General features: G+C 31.3%; 7 protein-coding genes across 7 annotated transcripts; 4 read left to right on the top strand and 3 right to left on the bottom strand.

Moving 5' to 3' along the window:
• Window positions 1-104: 104 nt before the first annotated feature.
• On the bottom strand, window positions 105-2,149 carry DFA_02494 (uncharacterized protein; the record flags this gene model as incomplete). Its single annotated transcript, XM_004357161.1, has 5 exons — window positions 105-458; window positions 521-701; window positions 892-1,734; window positions 1,830-1,928; window positions 2,079-2,149. The coding sequence occupies 5 exons, from the start codon at window positions 2,147-2,149 to the stop codon at window positions 105-107; spliced, it is 1,548 nt and encodes a 515-aa protein (XP_004357217.1).
• Window positions 2,150-4,053: 1,904 nt separating this feature from the next.
• On the top strand, window positions 4,054-5,086 carry DFA_02495 (uncharacterized protein; the record flags this gene model as incomplete). The annotated part of the gene is made up of 2 exons (XM_004357162.1): window positions 4,054-4,722; window positions 4,814-5,086. The coding sequence occupies 2 exons, from the start codon at window positions 4,054-4,056 to the stop codon at window positions 5,084-5,086; spliced, it is 942 nt and encodes a 313-aa protein (XP_004357218.1).
• Window positions 5,087-5,156: 70 nt separating this feature from the next.
• Window positions 5,157-6,316, bottom strand: DFA_02496 (uncharacterized protein; the record flags this gene model as incomplete). Its single annotated transcript, XM_004357163.1, has 3 exons — window positions 5,157-5,726; window positions 5,794-5,999; window positions 6,205-6,316. The coding sequence occupies 3 exons, from the start codon at window positions 6,314-6,316 to the stop codon at window positions 5,157-5,159; spliced, it is 888 nt and encodes a 295-aa protein (XP_004357219.1).
• A 459-nt stretch (window positions 6,317-6,775) lies between these two features.
• Window positions 6,776-8,855, top strand: DFA_02497 (uncharacterized protein; the record flags this gene model as incomplete). The annotated part of the gene is made up of 3 exons (XM_004357164.1): window positions 6,776-8,057; window positions 8,139-8,569; window positions 8,640-8,855. The coding sequence occupies 3 exons, from the start codon at window positions 6,776-6,778 to the stop codon at window positions 8,853-8,855; spliced, it is 1,929 nt and encodes a 642-aa protein (XP_004357220.1).
• Window positions 8,856-8,971: 116 nt separating this feature from the next.
• tom1 (GAT domain-containing protein) lies at window positions 8,972-12,850 on the bottom strand (the record flags this gene model as incomplete). The annotated part of the gene is made up of 7 exons (XM_004357165.1): window positions 8,972-10,591; window positions 10,693-10,791; window positions 10,864-10,936; window positions 11,581-11,684; window positions 11,791-11,890; window positions 11,957-12,086; window positions 12,226-12,850. The coding sequence occupies 7 exons, from the start codon at window positions 12,848-12,850 to the stop codon at window positions 8,972-8,974; spliced, it is 2,751 nt and encodes a 916-aa protein (XP_004357221.1).
• Window positions 12,851-12,953: 103 nt separating this feature from the next.
• Window positions 12,954-15,013, top strand: pkgB (protein kinase 2; the record flags this gene model as incomplete). Its single annotated transcript, XM_004357166.1, has 3 exons — window positions 12,954-12,959; window positions 13,418-14,167; window positions 14,237-15,013. The coding sequence occupies 3 exons, from the start codon at window positions 12,954-12,956 to the stop codon at window positions 15,011-15,013; spliced, it is 1,533 nt and encodes a 510-aa protein (XP_004357222.1).
• Window positions 15,014-18,938: 3,925 nt separating this feature from the next.
• DFA_02500 (uncharacterized protein) lies at window positions 18,939-20,691 on the top strand (the record flags this gene model as incomplete). Its single annotated transcript, XM_004357167.1, has 3 exons — window positions 18,939-19,192; window positions 19,268-19,478; window positions 19,555-20,691. The coding sequence occupies 3 exons, from the start codon at window positions 18,939-18,941 to the stop codon at window positions 20,689-20,691; spliced, it is 1,602 nt and encodes a 533-aa protein (XP_004357223.1).
• Window positions 20,692-20,828: the final 137 nt, after the last annotated feature.

A 20,828-nucleotide genomic window follows, 5' to 3' on the forward strand; every position in this document is an offset into this window, starting at 1 on the left:
CTTTTTTTGTAATAAATAATCATTTTTTAAAAAAACAACAAATATATAATAATAATAAATTAATATTCAATTATTATTTCCTAATATTTATTTTATTTATGATTCTATGCATAGTTTGATTTCTTCATGACAAGTGGAATTTGTTTACCGCTAATGTAAACTTTATTCTCAATCTCTGATAGTTTGTGTTTTGAATGTTCATTGTTATAAAATAAAAGGTAATAACAAAAAATAAAGCCTGTCATGGCACTGTCGTCACCTGCACAATGACTGTTCTTAGAGTCAATGATTTCTTCTGCTGTGTTTTCATCTTGTTGTTCCTTTTCTTCTTGATTATCAATTGTGTGTTGATGCTTCATCTTTTTTACATTATTTGTTTTGCTTTCCTCTTGATCTAATATTAAATTGACGTTATGTGACATGGAACAAGAGTCACCATATTTACAAAATCCATGATTCTAAAAAAGTGTTTTGTTAGTCAAAGCTTCCAGTTTTTTGTAGCTATTTTGATTCCTCTTACACTATAATTTTCACAAATTGGGGTTCCAACATATGGTTTTGAGTATGAAAATGATAATTGATTTAAACTATGAGAACTTGGTGACACACTGTTGTTGTTGTTGTTGTTGTTGTTAATTTCAACCTTTACACACTTGACAAAGCTTTGGGTATCTTTTAGTCTTTTATAGTTTATTCTTTCACTATATAAAAAAGGGATACGTTAGGATGAATCGATTGATTTTTGAGAGTGATACAAACTATTTTGAAAATAAATATTCCAGGTAACTTCTGCTTTCTCCAAATTGATATTCTGCTATATATTTGGTGTCATAGCTTTTAAAAAATAGGTTAATATAAACTATTTTTTTTGATCCAAACATAAATACAAACATCTTTGGAAAGGTTATCAAAAATTGAGAGATAAAACTAGCAAGTTGTTCGGGTAAATCTCCAATAAAACTTTGGTATATAAACAAAAGGTCGAATAATCCATTATGAACAACCAATGTTGGACTATACTTTGTGAGCGAGGAAATAATCTTATTTTGTTGATCTGTCATTGTGTTTTCAATATGATTATTATTTGGTTTTATATTGTTGTTGTTGTTGTTGTTGTTGGTATTTTTGTTTTGTTTTTTTTTGTTATTATTGTTTGGGGAGGTATTGACAGCAACAGCAGGAGCAGTTGTCATCTTTGAAGAAAATGGGGTAAATTGAATGCCATCCAAAAAGAGTCTATTAAAATCGAGTCCATGTTGAGCAAGAAACGATAAGCTACGTGGAGAGATTGTAAAATCTTGTGTGTTTAGCATTAAAAAGGTAAACATGACTACATTGTATTCGTTTACCAATGATTTTGTAGTTGGTAGTTTTCCTTGTTCTTCTTTTTTAGTATCAGCTGCTCCATTGGTATCTATTGAATTGGGAGCATTATTTTCTTCTACAACCAATGATCCTATATCTTCTTCTTCTTCTCCCTCTGATTGGAACTCACCATACTTTCTTTTAACATTATTGTTGTTTTGGATGATTGTTTCTGGTGAATGATTCTTTTCTTGTAGAGGTGGTTTAATATCTGTACTAGATATTGGCAAAGATGTTGAACAAGTAGAGGAGGAGGAGGTTGTTTTTTGGATTTCTACATTTACTTTTGTGAAAATAGATACACCAAATTCTAATAGTGATCTAGACTTTATCTCTTTTGAAAGGAAATGATATCTATCTTGAATGTTTCTGTGACAAAAAAAAGAAAAGATTAGCTATTTAATGGTTCAGTATGATATATTTGTGATACAAAAGAGGAGGAAGAGGAGAATAAATCATCATACGATATTCTAAGTATTCTTTGAGATGCTAGGCCAGAGAACTCAGAGTCAATTGATATAAAGGAAGCACTTGATAGATATTGATCAAATAGAGGATATAAACTATCAAAATTAGATTTTGTTACAAAATAGTTCATTCTACGTAGATACTAAAACAAAAGATAAGTGCACTTTTTGAAGAGTGGTGTGTGTTTACTTTTTTTTTTGGACATGTTTTGTATGTTTATCATTTTTCCAATTTTAGAGATATACGTACAATGCAATGAATTAAAAGTAGAATGAGAATAAAATGTAATATCTTTACCAAGGAATAAACGATTCATATTTTATGCTCTATTCATCTTTACCCTCCCCCTTTCAGAAAACCTTTCTGGTTAGACTCTTTTCTTCCTTGCTTACACTCTCTCTTTAATTGTTGTTGGCTGTTTCATATTTTTCAATTCAATTCTATTCTATTCCTTTTAATAATATTAATAATTATTATTATTATCTTTGTTGTTGTTGTAAATTATTATTCACCATCATCACCACTTTATATAAATATTCTTTGACAATTTCCTTTTCAACTCTATTATAACACTTCTACCAATTATTCCAAATCCTATAAATTTAAATAATCATCGTTGTCTACATTTCGGAATTCGAATGATAAAGACTAGTATCTGCAGTATTCAAGTTGCACTGGTCGTTTATTTGAATTTCAAAAAGACATTGGTATTGTAGCTATTGCAATACTTTTGATGATTAAAAAGGTTGGAATTAATAGGATAAAAAAACTAAAAAAAAGTTTGAAATAGAAACAAGTAATATCCAACAATATTATTATTATTATTAGGAAATTGTAAAATAGGACATTGTATCCTTTTAAAGAAATAATTATTTCTTCAACTTCACACACACATTAAACTAATATTTTACCCATCATCAACTCACTCGTCACACCCTCCCCCACTGTCATCCTCATCTTCATCATCACCATCATAATTTCTATCCACCTCCTTTTCTCTATCGCCAAATTCATCTATATCATCCTAATCATCACAATCATCATCACCCCCACCACCCACTCATCATTGTTATTCCCATCCCTATTACTATTTAAATCATTCAATAACACCTTTATATTTATTTATATATATATATAATTACATTTCTAAATATATTTATATATTATTTGTATATTAAGAATTAAACAAAAAAAAGTTAACTTTAATGTAAGTAAATCAACTACTATTATCTCATTTCCCACCACCATCACCACAACCATTCTTTATTTCTTTACCCACCTTTTTCCAAACAACACATTCATTCATTCATCATTATCATTACATCCACCATTTTCTGTTACATTTATTGCTTCTTGTTGGCTGGAAATCATTCCACCCTACCCCCCCATTTCCCTCTTGCTCGTTGATATTTTTTTTCTAATGACATCAAATTTAAAGTCTATGTGGTACTGCTGCTGAAAGTGTGTATATGTGTTGTGTGTGTGTGTGATTAGATAATATAAGGGTTCTTGTTTTTTTGTTGGCCGAGTGTTTCTCGTTTCTATACTCTCTGTACTGCTTGCTTGGTTGTTGTTGTTGATATTATTTATCATTCCTCATCCATACGCAATACAACCAACAATATGGATTGTTTTTCACATTTTTTCATTTTTCATCATCTTTCCATCTCCTCTCACTTTTGTTCAAATATTATTAATAATAATTAATAATCAACAACTCTCTTTTAATTGTCATCCGGTGTGATAAAAATATCACAATCTTTAAACAAATCACTTTATCCATATTTTGCAATTAAACATTGACACTATTGCATATTATCTCGATTGGTCGGCAACATCTTCCATTTAACGCTGCAGTTGTTGTTGTTGTTGTTGTTGTACAACAATACGGAAGGATTGACATAGTTGGAGCAGGTTACTTGGCAATGGTTGGATCACGTTTCAAAACGATGATGAGACATTATTAAGGACTAAACTTCTTTCGAAAATGTATAATACCTGTCTATTCTTCTTGTTTATTTTAAATCATTGCTATTTTTCATTTTCATTATTACCATTTATATTTATTTCAAAAACATATTTTTATTTCAAAAACTAACAAATATTATTTATTATCTAATCTTATCACCTAACCTATTCCACCCATACCTCTCACCCTCTTTAAAATTATTATTATTAATATTATTTATTTTAATCCAATATTTTTTTTAAAATTAGAAAATGTTTCTTACCAGGAGAAAAAGATCAAACACCATTAGTATAGGATCAACTAAAAAAATTAATAACAATGGAAGTGATGAAATCAAATGTCATCATCATATTCCATCATCTTCTTCCAACTCTTTGGAAAAAGTTGGAATATTAAGATCCTCGATTTCTCAAGTTGAGAAATCAAAGAAACCAATCACTGATATATCATGCAGCCAAAATCAACAACAAGAAGGTGCCACCGAGGTATACTTTTTAGACTCTTCTAAAAATAATAGCGAAAATAATAACATTGAAAATATTAAAAATAATACTACCACTAATAATAATAATAACAAAAATAATAATTATATTAATACAAACAATAACAAGAATAATAATTTAACAAAAAATAATAATAATAATAATAATAATAATGATTCACAATATTCCAAACAATCTCAAAACAAGATGATTAGACATTTAATCAAGAAATTAACATTCTTTACACACAAAAAGAAAGAATCTGACCCAAGAGTACAAGAGTTCCTTAGAATGATAGAGACACATAAAGAATTTTTCAAAAGAGCACCCGAATTTGACAAGTATATTCTAACACTTGCCTATGTTCTTTTGAATAGAGCTTATCCAGAGGCTGTAATTTCAACTGAACTATTTTTCCATACTCTTTATTTGGCATGGGTATGTTTATTTAACATTTAAAACAAAAAAATCGATCATTTTTTCAAAGCAATATTAATTAATTATTTTTATTTTATTTATATATATATAGGAAACTGAAGAAGATTCAACATTGGGATTGGAAAGTATTATTCATTATGTAATTGGTAGTTATCCCTCACGAAACAAAGAAAAGAATCAAAGAAAACAAGAGATTCAAGAGTGGAGAATGAGATTAAGAAATTTCCACACCGGTAAAGACATTCTATGGAGAGACTTGGATTTTAGAACAATGGTCGAATTCCCACAATTATCAAAGATTTCAAAATCTTTTGATTTCCTCAACAGAGATAGAACATATTCACAGTCAATTAAATTCTTTTAATTAATTATCTATTTCCCCATTATTATATTTTTACATCATCATTTTGGTTGAATCCATTTTATTATTATTATTATGCATCGTCTTCATAATCTTGTTCATCATTGTCATCATTATCAATTTGTTCTTCATCTTCGTCATTTCTAGAGGTATTCATCTTTTCATCGTCATCGACCATCTTTTGTTGTTCAAATGAGGAAATACTAGTATTGCTGTTGCTGCTGCTGCTGTTGTTGTTTGTTGTAGATATTTGATCGCTTGGTGTAGTACTACCAAACGATGATGTGGAAATTGTTGATGTAGGAGGAGGTGGTGAGAGTGGCGATGATTGAGAGGATGCTGTTGATTTACTATTATTAAATGTAATCTTTTTCTTGAGTACCGGTTTTTCAATTGCGCTGCTGCTTGGCGTAGATGTAGTACTTGTGGTTGAAGTTTCTTCTTTTTGTTGCTGTTGTTGTTGTTGTTGTTGTTGAGCTGCTTGTTGTTGTTGTTGTTGTTGTTGTGCCGCTTGTTGTTGTTGAGCTGCTTGCTGTTGAGCTGCCTGTTGTTTCTTTAGAGTATCTATTTTCTTTGCAGTTCTTCTTGTCTTTGGTAATAAATATAACATTTCAATCTCTGTTTCAATTTGGTTTCCAGGCTTCTATGACCAAATGATAATGATAGTTAGCGATGTTGATAATAATAATAATAATGATTATGAATATGACCATCGTTGTAGTAGTATTAGTAGTAGTAGTAGTAGTAGTAGTAGTAGTAGTAGTAGTAGTAGTAGTAGTAGTGATACATACATCAGATGCACCTGTAGTTGTAGATGTTGAACCTCTCTTTGGTCTTGATGATCTATCGGTATTAGATGTCAGTCTTGATCCATCCTTTGATCTTCCTTGTGATTGTGTATTTGGTTTCTTTTTCACTAATAGATAGATAGATAGATAGATAGATAGATAGATAGATAGATAGATAGATAGATAGATAGATAGATAGATAGATAGATAGATAGATAGATAGATAAATAGATAGATAGATAGATGTTGTAATGACATATTTAGATTAGTATAATAATCCTAATATCAATAAGCTAGCTGCTGATTACTATACTACTTCTACCTCCTACATACATGCAATCCATTTTAATAACTTTAGATGACCTACAGACACCCATTTTCTTTCCCATTTAGTTACAGGACCTTTTAGTGTCTGTTTCTTTGTTGATAGTATATTATTGACCATGATGATGGTTTTTAGGCTTTAAATTAAATTAATTAATTGTAATGTTGCTGCTGATGAAAACATTTAATGTGTTCAAGATACAACACACAAAAAATTAAGATACTTTGATTCCCATAACACAATTTCAAAATGAGAGACAAAACCCAATTACTATTATTACCACCAACTTCATGGGGTGTTCTTGCAGATTTAATAAAAGCTCATTGAATAAATTAACAACACACCACCAAAACATTCCACCACACCCTTACTACTTCTACTCTACTAGAAATCTACTCACCCGAGTTGCATATCACTTTTTTTTTTCTTTAATATTTTTGACCTTCAAGTTAAATAGATTTATTTACTCTTTCTTTATCTATTATTGCCACATCATCGTCGTCATCATAATCATTGTCAAATTAAACATAACTTTTGTTGACATTTGAACAAATCTAGAGAGAGAGAGAGAGATAGATAATGGAGCCACCAGCAGTGTTTGATCGAATTGCAAGAAAAAACAGTGCTCTAACTGAAATTGTCGTTGAGACCTACAACAAAGATATTACTGGTCATTTGCACCACCGACATAGCAACAACAACAATAGTACAACAATATATACAAAAGATACACAAAACAACGACGACATTGGTAGTAATTATAATAATAATAATCATATGGAAGATAGAAACATTGATACTAGTAGTAGTATCAAAACAGCAACAGCACTAGACGATGACGATGAAGAGATTGTATTATTTGATAGCAAACATAAACAACAACAACAACAACAACAACAACATTATGTATTGAGTGAAAAAGTAATCATACACAATAGAACTCCAATGATCATTTCAAACTCTGGGCAAACTCCTCAACACCCTACTACGCGACCAACTAGAATGAGCATTGAATTTCTTACAATCTCAGAGACAAACGACGAAGAAGACGAGGAAAAAGAACGAGAAAAGAATAACAATGGCAACGACGGTCAAGACATACCACTGGATGTAAATCAAGAAAAGAAGGTGGAGGAGGAAGAGGAAGGACTAGAAGAGGAAAGACTAGAGAAAGAGGAGGAGGAGGAGGAGTTGGAACAAAAGGAGGACTTTATTATTCAAGTAAACTTTAATGAACCTCACACTGGATTGATTCTATACGACAATTATGGATTCCTCATTGACCAAGAACTTGTACAAACACATATCATTTTCAAGGATAAATTCTCACTTTTAGAATCTCAAAGAAAAGGTTTATGGTTGGAACATATCGAATCTTCACCAACTGCATTCCAAGATTTATCATTACCTACTAATAATAATAATAATAATAATAATCAAAATAATAATCAATATAATAATAATATTAATATTAATACTACTAATAATAATAATAATAATAATGAAATCAATCAAACATATACAACATCTTCATCCAATAATCATACATTTATATCATTGTTGTACCAATCACAAAGATTAAAAGAGTCACCATCACCATTTAAACATATGATTAGAAAAGGAGTTCCCTCAGACTTTAGAGCCATTGTATGGCTTAGATGTTCTGGTGGTTATAGTCGTCTCTCAAAATATCCCGATGAATACTATAACATATTGGAGCAATACAAAGATAAAACGTCGATAGCAACCAAACAAATCGCTATGGACATTGACAGAACATTCCCAGATCATAAATATTTAAATACTCAAGAACACATGGAAAAATTATCAAATGTTTTAGTTGCCTATTCTTGGAGAAATCGTATGTCTCATTTTTAAAAAAGATACTACTAGTCTTCTTTTATTAATATATTCCATTCTTTTTATTTATTGTTGTTTTTAGCAAAATTGGGATATTGTCAATGTATGAATTTTATAGCTGGATTCTTATTAATATTTATGAGTGAACATGAAGCATATTGGACATTGGTTTCTATTATAGAGGATATTTTACCACCAGAGTATTTTTCGAGTACAATGATCGATCTAAGTGTCGATGTAAGATTCGTTTTTGACGAACTTTTACTCAAGAAATTGCCAAGACTTCACAAACACTTTTCCAAACACAACCTATCGCTTCCATTGATCATATCAAAATGGTTCCTTTGTTTAATGGCAACTGCCACCCCTACTGAAACTACATTCCGTATTTGGGATGTATTCTTTAGTGAGGGGTCAAAGGTTTTATTTAGAATCGCAATTGCTCTCTTTAAGATGAACGAAGAAAAACTTTTAACTTGTCTTGACTATAATACTTTATATAATCTAATTCGAGTATGTTAAAAAAAAGAAAAGAAAACAAATCACATCAAACTTATATCCTATCCTCTTATTTATTTATTAGAAAATACCTTCACATGCCTATGACGCAGACACACTTATCGATGTATCATTTAACAAATTGGGTTCATTCCCAATGAACAAAATCCAACAAAAGAGAAAAGAAAGTAAAGTAATCGTAACCAATGAGTACCTTAATTTCCAAAAGCTTAGAATGCAAGGACAAGCCAATAATGCTGCCAAAAGACAATCTCAACAAATACCAACCGAATTAGGTTAATGTACCAATAAATGAAGCAAAACTACAATTTATCAGTTTAGTGACCAATTGTATTGTCACTAAATATTTATTTTTCTACAAAATATTTTACAAATTTGATTATATTTATTTTTTAATCATATTAAATTATTATTCATTTGAGTACCATTGACTCTTTGGGGTTGAAGAGTTTGGTTATATTGTGTAAAGTTGGAATATGGGCTTGTTTGTCCATAAGGTGATCCACCAAACATATTACCATTATTCATTCCATTATTCATACTATTATTCATACCATTATTCATTCCATTACTATTCATTCCATTACTATTCATACCATAAGAACCATGGAATTGTGGTTGTTGATATTGCAATGACGCAAATGGATTTCCTTGTGGTTGTTGTTGTGGTTGAAGAGGAGTAGAAAAATTGCTATTATTCATTCCATTGCTCATTCCATTGTTCATTCCATTACTCATACCATTGTTCATACCATTACCCATACCATTGTTCATTCCAATATTATAATTTGGATAGGATGGACTGAATGGATTGGACTTTGGTTGTGGTGTAGATTGAGCAGTTAAAGGAGACAATACTAATGGTGCCGATGGTTGTTGTTGTTGTTGTTGTTGTTGTTGTTGAGGTGGTTGTGCAAATGGATTTGATTTTGCGGTTTGTGGAAGAGATGTGAAGTTTTGATATTGTTGTTGTGGCTGTAATGGAGTTTGTTGTTGTTGGGGTGACAACTGTTTTTGTCTGTTTGCCAAGAAAAGATCAAACTCGTCAATTGGAGCCGATGGTGATTGTTGTTGTTGTTGTTGTGGTCGTTGCAGAGGTTGTGGTGGTTGTTGTTGTTGTTGTTGTTGTGGTTGAAAAGGATTATAAGAGTGACGATAGTTTTGTTGTTGTTGTTGTTGTTGTTGTTGTGGCTGCAACGGCTGTAAAGGTTGCTGTTGTTGTTGTTGAGGTTGTGGTTGATATGGTTGAAGTTGTAGATTACCTGTTGGAACCTGTTGTTGATTTAGCATGTATTGTTGTTGTTGTTGTTGATTTTGATTTCTTGGTTGAATAGTTTGTACAGTGAAATCCAAATCTTGTAGATCATTTAATATACTTGATTGCTTTGGTGGCAATGCTATTGGTTTGTATCCATTCTCTACGAATTTTCTTCTTCTTGATACTCGATCATCGTATTCACCGGCGGCTCTGAGCAAAGAATCATTTAAAGCCAAATAGGCCACCAAATCTTTTTCTGGGGTCGATCCATTCTCAATCAACTCTTTGACCTTTTTTTGGTTTTCCTTTGTCATTGCCAACAACTCTTGTAGTAGGGCATTTTCAGATGGGTCTTCCTCTTCTACATTGAAAAATGAAAGCATCTCTTCAAAGACTGATAAACTTCCTTTGATGGATGATATTTCTTGATTGCTTACATTGCCACTGGTTGGTGGTGGGGCAGAGGTGGTTGGAGCATGGTGACCAGATACTGGAGCTCTGGTAGTTGATGAAAAACCACCACCATGACTTCTAGTTGGTTGTGGTAGCTGTTGTGATTGTGGTCTGGTGGTAGTGGTGGCAGCAGAGTTATTTCTTCTATTAAAATCTAAATTATGTTTAACAGGAGGGAATTTGTATCCTGATCTCTTGATAAAAGAATAGGATTCGTAAAAACCTGGTATATCTGATCTATATTGAAATCCTTGACCCCATGCCTCTACCAACTCTAAAGCTTTATCTTTAACATTTTCTTTTGTCTAATTAAAAAAGAAAATAAATAAATAAATATTAAGATATAAAAAAGAGGAAGAAGAGGAAGAAGAAGAAGAAGAAGAAGAAGAGGATTATTAAATATTACCTTTTTACTCATAATCAATCTTGCCATTTCGGTTGTAAATGTTCTTTCCCCAAAATAAATATGAGTACATTCAGAGTTTTGAACTAAACATTCTGATAGCTAAAAAAAAAACAAGCAACATATTAGTATTCATATGATAGGTTGGTTGTTGTTAATATGACTAGACGTTACCTCTAAAGCTAAAAGAATAACTCTTGATTTCTCCTTGAATCTTTTCAACACTGCTTTGACTACACCTCTAGCACTAATAATAATAATAATAATAATTTGATGGTATGGTTCAATAGTTAGTGAATGTTTAACTTGATTGATTGTCTATATATATATATAAATATATCTATATATATCTTACTGCGTAGGGTCATTATTAAGAGTATCACATATCTGTAATGCAGTTGTCCAATCCATCTGAATCAAATATTCAGATGTTGCCTTGTCTACCAATTCAATAATAGCAACCATTTTAATTTACTTTGTTGTTGATGGATGATAAAACAGTTATTATTGAGAAGCTAAACTGAAACTGTAGGAGGGCTGTAAAGTTGTTTTATATATATATTTTTAGATTGTCTTTTTGTGAAATAATAATAATAATTATTATAGTAGGTTCAAATTATTATAGTAGTAGCGGTAATGAATTGTTTGTGTTGTTCCAAACATGAAATATTATTAATTATTTAATTTTTTTTTGTTTTTTGAGAAACCACCAAGCTGCGACACTTTCCTTCAATCTTTGGTTTCAGATTAGTGATCGCTATTACTTTGAACGCAGATCTTTGAATCTCGCAAGATTGATTTTTTATTTTATTTGTTTTGTCTCTCTTTTAAATTTAGATAAATAGAAATAAATAATAAACATATGTGTTGTGTGTGTGTGATTGAGATTACCAATTTAAAGTGTTGATTGGGAAATATTTATCGATTAATGACTGATAGTATGGTTTAAGTGATTCAACGTTGACTGGTTCAGAGTCTTTGGAATAAAGATCAAACTATATATAGTTGTTGTTGTTGGATTTAAATTGGATTTTTTTTGGTCAGAAAAGTGTATATATTTGATTTATGTATTATCAATCATAATGCAAAGTCTATACTCACCAAATTAAACTCTTTTACCCATTTTAACATTTGTTCATCCTTTTCATTTGTTAAATGTTTGTAACCACCTTGTTTGTGCCATGGATAGAATGAATGATATCTAATAATATATAAAGCTTCATCTGGTAGTAAACATTGATTGCCTACACACACTTGGTACAAATACTCATCATGCCCCCATGACATTACCACATTATCCAATCCACAATTTCGTTGATATATTCCCAATTCACTATTGTATTTTGGATCATTAGAATCTGGATTATCCTTGAAAAATTGATAAAATATATTGGTTTCTAAAGAAGGAAATAGAAAATAGAAAAAAGGGTAATTGGTTGTTAATCTAAATTTATCAACAATGAACAAAAGAAAGTAGACAAAACAAAAATATATTAAGGAAAAAAAAAAAAGAATATTAATATTTTTTTAATATACCCTCAAATTTACAACCAAGTGGAAAAGTGTCTCCAACGACCGCCCATTGAGGTTCATTAAAATGCTTGGAAAGTAGTATTTTGCCCAAGTCATGTATAAAACCAGTGAGATGGAACCAATCATATTTTGGATCAGGGTATGCCTTTCTGATAGTTTCTGCCGTTTGTAAAAGGTGGTTGATTTGTGGAATATTAGAGTCGGGATCGGATTCATCAATAATGGTGTTGAGTAGCTCGGCAGCATCCCACACTGACAAACGAATAGATGAATTCAATTGTTCGAATCGGCTGAGCATTTTAGATGCATAGTCATAGGTTTGTTTGGTGTGACTGTTGAAATAGGCACGAGACACTTGATCGATAAGAGTGCCGTCTTGATAATTTCTAAATTCATCTACATCTTTGGTGGTTACTGGTCGATTGTTGAGGTTGTTGTTGTTGTTGTTGTTGTTGTTGTTGTTGTTGTTGTTGTTGTTGTTGTTGTTTGAAGACAATGACTCTGATGACAATGATGAAATAGTAGGTGGCGGTGAGGTTATCAAATCAACAGTTGGTGTAGACACATTTGATGATGGTGATGTTAAAATAATATTAGTTGAAGCTTTGTTTTCTTCTTGTTGAATCATTGCTCTTTCTTTCTTTTGTTGTCAATCTATCTAATATATATATATATATATAGAGAGAGAGAGAGAGTATAGATAATAATAAAACACTTTTCAAATTAAAATTATGACAGTAATAATGAGAATGATTACTCCAGTTTGCAACAACCTCTTTTTTTTTTTTTAATGGTGGTGTGTAGGGGTAATGGGGGTTGTGATAAAGTTTATTGGTGTTGTTGTCCTTTTCTTTATTATTAGCTAATAATAATAATATTAATTTTTGGTTAAAAAAGCTTGCAACAACCTCTTTTTTTTTTCAAACACCTTTTTTTTTATTTTTTTTTTCATACGAAGCAAAAGCGGTTGGGAGAGAGTATCGTGCCATTCAAAATTTTCCCAATAGCTATTGTGATAATCAAACAACAAAAGCACCCTATCATATCATTATTATTATTATTAAATTGTATTATAAATTAAGTAGCAACAATATTTCATTGTTGTTTTATTCACCATCTCGCACGGACGATAATTGATCATTAACCACATTATAACACAACCTATTAGAATAACAAGAAGAAAGAATAGAAATAGAATAGCCAACAACAACAACAACAAGTCATGGGAAAAGGTCATAGTAAAGAAAAGAGAAGTAATAGTACCTCGAACGGTGGAGGTAAATCTTCTTCTAAAAAGGACAAGAAACGTCAAAGTGTAAATGGAGTAAAACAAGATTCTTCTGTACAACCAACTGTAGATAATAAGACCAACACCACCAATACCACTTCAACAACAACAACTCAGGAGCCAGTTACAACAACAGCTGCTTCACAACAACAAAATACAGACCAACAAACCAACAACAACACTAATGGTAGTGAAAAGTCAACAAGTGTAACTAGTAATCCAGGTTCACCAACCCTTTCACCATCTTCTGCCTCACAAAAGCAATCACTTAGTATCACTGCTGCAGAAGGTATCAACAAGGAAAATGGAGCAACAGAGGCATCTGGACATGATTCACCATCGATTGGTAGCAGCAACAGTGGAGGTGGATTAGGTAACAACGACGACGGTGACGAAGGTCCCGAGGAGACAATCTTTTCAAAGAACAAACAAACAGTTACAAAAGATGACTTTGATCTTCTTTCGGTCATTGGAAAGGGTAGTTTTGGAAAGGTGATGCAAGTAAAGAAAAAAGACGACGGAAAAATCTATGCCATGAAGGTACTCAGAAAGGATGCCATCATAGCTCGTAAACAAGTCAATCACACAAAATCGGAAAAGACAATTCTTCAAGGTGTCTCTCATCCATTCATTGTTAATCTTCATTTTGCTTTCCAAGTATGTATAGTAGGCTAGCAAAAAAAAATAGACTAGAGTATAAATTATTAATAATATTTTCTTTTCTAGACAAGAGATAAACTTTATATGATTTTAGATTTTGTAAATGGTGGAGAGTTATTCTATCATCTCAAGAGAGAAGGTAGATTCTCAGAGCCAAGAGTAAAGTTGTATGCAGCTGAAATTGTATCTGCATTGGCACATTTGCATCAACAAGATATTGTCTATCGTGATCTCAAGCCAGAGAATATCCTTCTCGATTCTGATGGACACATTTGTATCACTGATTTTGGATTGTCAAAAAAGATTGAAACAACAGATGGTACCTTTACATTTTGTGGTACACCAGAATATCTCGCACCAGAGGTACTCAATGGTCACGGTCACGGTTGTGCTGTCGATTGGTGGAGTTTGGGTACTCTTCTCTTTGAAATGCTCACTGGTCTTCCACCATTTTACTCGCAAAACGTTAGCATGATGTATCAAAAAATTTTGAATGGTGAACTCAAAATTCCATCCTACATTTCACCAGAGGCAAAATCATTGTTGGAAGGCCTGTTGACTAGAGATGTCGACAGACGTCTTGGTAGCAAGGGTGGTCCAGAGGTTAAAAATCATCCATGGTTCAAGAATATCGACTGGGACATGCTTGACAGAAAGGAGATAGAGGTTCACTTTAAGCCAAAGGTAAAGTCTGGAACTGATACCTCTCAAATTGATCCTGTATTTACTCAAGAAAGACCAATGGACAGTGTTGTTGAAGGTACCACTCTTGCTGATGCCATAAGTAAAGATAACAGTTTTGAAGGTTTTACCTATGTAGCAGATTCTGTATTAAAAATTTAAAAAAAAAATAATCATCAACAACAACAACAACAACAACAACAATATCAACGTAACATTAGTATTAGTAGCATTTCTCAAATAATATTTATATTTCTATATATATATCCCAATCATCATAATCATCATCGTAATAATAATAATAAGTCACTTTGTAATAATATTAATAAAAAATAATACATCATAAACCAAATCTTTGTCTTTTCAAACACACACACACACTCTCAATCATGATAGCAACGAGATATCCAATAACAACAATGGACAGCAGATAATAATAATAAAGTTAATAAAAAAAGATTATAACAATTATTCTTTTAAGATTACATTGATCGCAATCGGAAAAGAGGGTTGAAAAAAAGGAGGAAGGAGGAGGAGGAGGAGGAGGAAAGTAGGCCATTTTTCATAGGTTGGTAGTTTACAAGATCAACACCATCCTCCTCGTACTGGGGGGGGGTGCGCATTGAGATAATAGGTAAGCTTTTAAAAAAATAACAATCCCCATCAAATAGATTTGGTTAGATTTTAATGGTACCATTTTTAAAGACACGCATTACTCATCTTCTTGTTATTGCTGATCACACAACAATAATAATAATAATAATAATAATAATAATAATAATAATAATAATAATAATAATAATAATAATAATATTTCTTCAACCATCCTAATAAAAGTTTATTTCCCACCAAAACACGATCCACTCGATGTAGGGTATAAATACTGATCCCACCCACCCACCCACAAACCCCTGTTCTACTCTTTCCAAACCGATGATGATGATCATTCAATTCACCACCACCACCACCAACAACAACAACAACAACAAAGTTGACAACAGAAGAGAGAAAGAGAGAGCAACGAGTTGATTATAATAGAGAGGAGGAGGAAAGTAGGCCATTTTTTTTGAATATTCAACTACCAAAACAAAAACATCATGAATTTAGTGGCAATAAAACAAGGATTGTACAAAACAAAAGGGAGAAAACCACCACACTCTATATTGATGAACGATTAATCGTCGTTGTGTTTGTTTAAACAACAACCAATATGTATGGAATTCCAACTCTTTCACCCTTTTGCTTTGGCGAATTTATAAATTGGCTATTTATATTAACGATTGTTGAGGTTAGGTTGTTGTATTAAAAACAATAACAACAACAACAACAACAACAACAACAACAACAACTACTACTACTACTAATACTACTACACCCTCTTTATTATTGTTTTAATAAAATGTTAATGAATGATGATGATGATAAAAATAAATCATGATCACCCACAATTCAGTAATAAAAGAAATTTAATCAATATTCTCTCTCTGTCTGGATGATGGATGGTATTGAAAGTGGTTGATGGGTTCACAAAAATATGATAATGTGTGAATGTGATGATGGATGTTGTTTTTGGATGATATTATTGACAACAGTAGAATCGCAGAGGAAAGTAGTAGTAGAGGAGAGAGTGTTTGTTGAAAACGGCAACAACAGAGATATCTTTTAAAAGGGAAATATAATTTTGATTTCATCCTTTTTTAAAGTGCATCCTTATCACAACACAATTAAAATAATTTTAAATAACCAATACCAACAACTCAGCATCCAGGAACAATAAACAGTTTTAACTAAAAGAAAAAATAACAAAAGTACTCTATCAGTTTAAATATATTTATCTACATTTTTTATATTTATTGAAATTTACAATCACTCAAAAAAGGGTATGGAACCATCAATCAATAATAATAATAATAATAATAATAATAATAATAATAATAATAATAATAATAATAATAATAATAATAATAATAATTCCTATTTTTCCAATGTACAATTTTGTTTTTAAAAATATTAAATCATTCTACTTTTGATAATAAGAACCTTTGATGTTGGTTGTTGTTGTTGTTGTTGTTGTTGTTGTTGTTGGATAATTTTGTAAATAGAATAATATAGAGATATTTATAGTCACCCATTCTCATCACCGAAACTCATTTCAACCAAATTCGTATCTATCCATTCCAATATATCCATTCCACATTCCAATCAATAATCCATTCGTCCATCCACCCTCCATCCAATTTTTTATATATCTTATATGGACAATATTGTTGGTAGTATTAGACATGGTAGACAATCTTGATTGTTCCTAAAAATCCTATCATGTTTAAAATAGGATTCAGAGGTACTTGTATCCAACATGTTGGTATTTTAATTGTTTTATTGATTATTTGCCAACATAAAATCGTATTACTTTAATTTCCACAACTACCCACCAACCCTACCACCAACACCACCACCACCATAATTACCTCCTCCTTTTCCACACAATCTAAAACTATTATCATCCCTATCACCAAAAAAATGATTGAATGAATAGATTTTTTCTATTATGACCTATTTTTGAAGTTTATTTTGATTTTAAAGATGGTACTTGTAACAAAGAAAAACTGATTTAGAAAGATGATGTACCTATTGAAATTTAAAATCAAAATATTTATATATATTTGGAAATAATATTAATACCATATATCCATATGTAATGTCTACCAAGTACCAAAGTGATTAACAACCATATTTTGTTTGACAATTAAAATAGTCACACCTCGGTAAAATAACATCTTCCATCACAACTATATTCATGGTGATAACAACAGTAATAGTGTGTGGTTATTACCATAACTAAAGTGCGCCATTTACACTTTTATTATTTCCCCTCTCACACTACCATCATCACCACCACCACCACCACCTCTTGTCCCAAAATATCTAAAATCATGATTGATTTTGGTGGGGGTATTGGATGAAGGTTATGATTTAATATCAAAGAATCATATCAATTTCACCATTCGACAATTGTATTTTTCTACCTACGATTTGTCGTATCAAATCAATCATTACACTTTTTTTTTAAAATCTATAATTTATATTACAATATCTCTTGTCATCCACCAACAACAACAACCAACAACAACAACAACAATTGAAAAACATCTATTTTAAAATAACTCTCTCACTCTGTCTCTCTCTCTCTCTCGCTCCCTCTCTACCAACAAGACTCTCTTTATTTTAATAACAACATCTTGTTTACTGCTGGACAATTAATAATAATAATAATAATTTTTATTACAATTATTTTTTATTTTTATCATTATTGTGCCAATTTTGTTTAAATAATAATAATAATAATAGGATTAAATAGTTTGTATTTTAAATCTCTGTTTATTGTGTATGACGATTATTAAATAGTCTAAAAAATTTATAGATTATTTCTCAGTACATTGGATTTATATATGTTATATGGTAGGATAAACTTTAAATAATCAATATTTATTACAAACACACACAATAATAATAATAATAATAATTATCCCCTTTCAAATACCCATTTTATTTATTTATTTATATGATGATCATAAAATTGTATAACCCAATTGGATCATGTTTTCTTCATTTTGATTGAATTCATCATTTACTATTTTTTTTTATATCAAAAACCACATGGTTTGTTTTTAATTTTCTATTACAAAAAATCAAACAACAGGAAATCGAATGTTTTTATTTTTAGAATCCTGTTGTATTTCACATGTCAACTCTCTATATGAATACTACTACCAAACCCCACTCACTTACCCCACACACTTTTGAAAGTTGTAATTATCTTTTTTGTTCATCATCAAAAAGAGTTTATTTGTTTCATCATCTTCAATAATTAATTAAAATAATGATTCATTTTATCAACATTTAATATTGATATTCCTTTTCTCTCTCTCTCTCTATAAATCAACAATATTTAATTTATAGATTAAAATATTATTTTTAAAAGGGTATTGATTCAAAAGAAGAAGAAACTAGTTCATTTTAATCAAATCCAAGGACATACAAAAAAAAAAAAACCAAACAAAAAAGACAAAATTGACAACCAACATAAATGGATAGAGATCCAATAGAAAGAACATTAAGTGATTCATCAGATCAAGTAATGAAAAATTCAGAAGTTAGTTCAGATTCATCCTCGAGAGGAGGTGATCTATCATCAGAGTCATCAGATAATAAATATACAAATAATAGTAATGAAAACACTGGAAGTGCCAATTCCAACGATAATGATGTCGAAAGTAACCCCAACAAAAAAGTTCAATCTGGGTTCTTATCTAGTTCATTGTTTTATTTTAAAATATCCCTGTATGTATAAAAAATAATATTTAATAGGTTTTTTATTTTACAATACTAACAATTCTTTTTTTTTTTTTTTTTAAGATGGTTTTTGGGGTATAGTGTAATATCTGGAGCTACAACAGCTTTACTTATACCATTTCAAGTCCAGACAATACATCCCGAAAGACATGAATATTGGAATGGTGTTGTACCAATTGCTGGAATGTTTGTCAATTTAATATCAACTCCTGTATTTGGTTACTTGAGTGATCGTACCAAAACTCCATTTGGTAAAAGAAGACCTTATATCTTGGTATGTTTTAAAAACTAGATCTAAATTTATAGAAAACTCTCTAGAGATTAATTTTGTTTTTTTTTCCCTATGATAGTTTGGAACCATAATAATGTTAATATTTTTAGCATTGATGGCACGGTTTAACAAACAAGGTGACTCTATTGGAGCATATATTGTTATTTTGATGGCTTACAACTTTGGCTATGGCATTGCTGGAGGTGCATTCTCTGGAATCATCCCAGATATCGTACATGTCAGTCAAGCAGGTATTGCCAGTGGTTGGTTAGGTGTTACCTGGTCCATTGGAATGTTGACAGGATCATTGATGAGTGGTCACTTCCTCTTAAACTATCCAACCTTGTGGCCATTGATTGGTACTTTGATCGCTATTTTAGGTGCAACCTCTTTGGCAGCAGTCATTCTCCTCTGGGAAGATAGCTATGACGAGTGGTCATACTCTGGATCATTCAAAGAATTCTTCTCGTCTCTTTATCTTCCATCTGCCATCTACTATGACTTTTACTGGGTACTCATCACACGTTTCTTCAATACGATGGGAGTAAATATGATCCTTCAATTCATTCTCTATTTCTCCAACCAAGTTCTCCTTCGTCCATCGCCACTTGAAACATCGATTGCTCTCACAGTTATCATTGTCTTTAGTATTCCAGCATCTATTGTTGGTGGATACCTTGCCGACTTTTTCAATACCAAGTTGTTGGTATACATCTCTAGCTCAATCCAAGTCGTCGCCATTGCTCTCTTGATTGCAGTTTGTTTCTCGCCAAGCTACGCAGGGTTCCTCACATTGGCAGGTCTATTGGGTGTCGGTTATGGATGTTACCAATGTGTCGATTGGGCATTGGCTCTCCATTCACTTCCCAACAGAACCATCGGCAAGGATATGGGTATTTGGCATTTATCCTTTATTGCACCTGCAGTTATTGCACCATTCATCTCTGGTAACATTCTGGATAGAGTGATCCCAACACATGGTTATCCAACTGCCTATGCAGTAGTATTCGGAGTAGCCACTCTATGGTTTATCTTGGCAACAGTCTTTATTTTCCCAATGAAAGTTCACACCTTTGGTCGACGTAAACAACAAAGAATGATGGAACAACAACAAAAAGAAAAAGAAAAACAATTAAACAACCAACATTCTCCAGCCACCGCTGCCACTACTACTGCCACTGCAACGTCAACCTCTCCATCTGATGGAGCTGTATAAAGGTTTTTTTTAAAAAAAACCATCATCCACCAAAGTAAACATCAGCACAACCAACCACCCTAAATAGTAACATTGTAAAAAAAACAACAACTGATAACATTCCACACTTCATCCTACATACCATTTCCTAATCATTC

This window comes from Cavenderia fasciculata (assembly GCF_000203815.1).
Source record: "Cavenderia fasciculata unplaced genomic scaffold Scf_Dfasci-G-b-190b03.r1-5, whole genome shotgun sequence".
Taxonomy (NCBI): domain Eukaryota; phylum Evosea; class Eumycetozoa; order Acytosteliales; family Cavenderiaceae; genus Cavenderia; species Cavenderia fasciculata.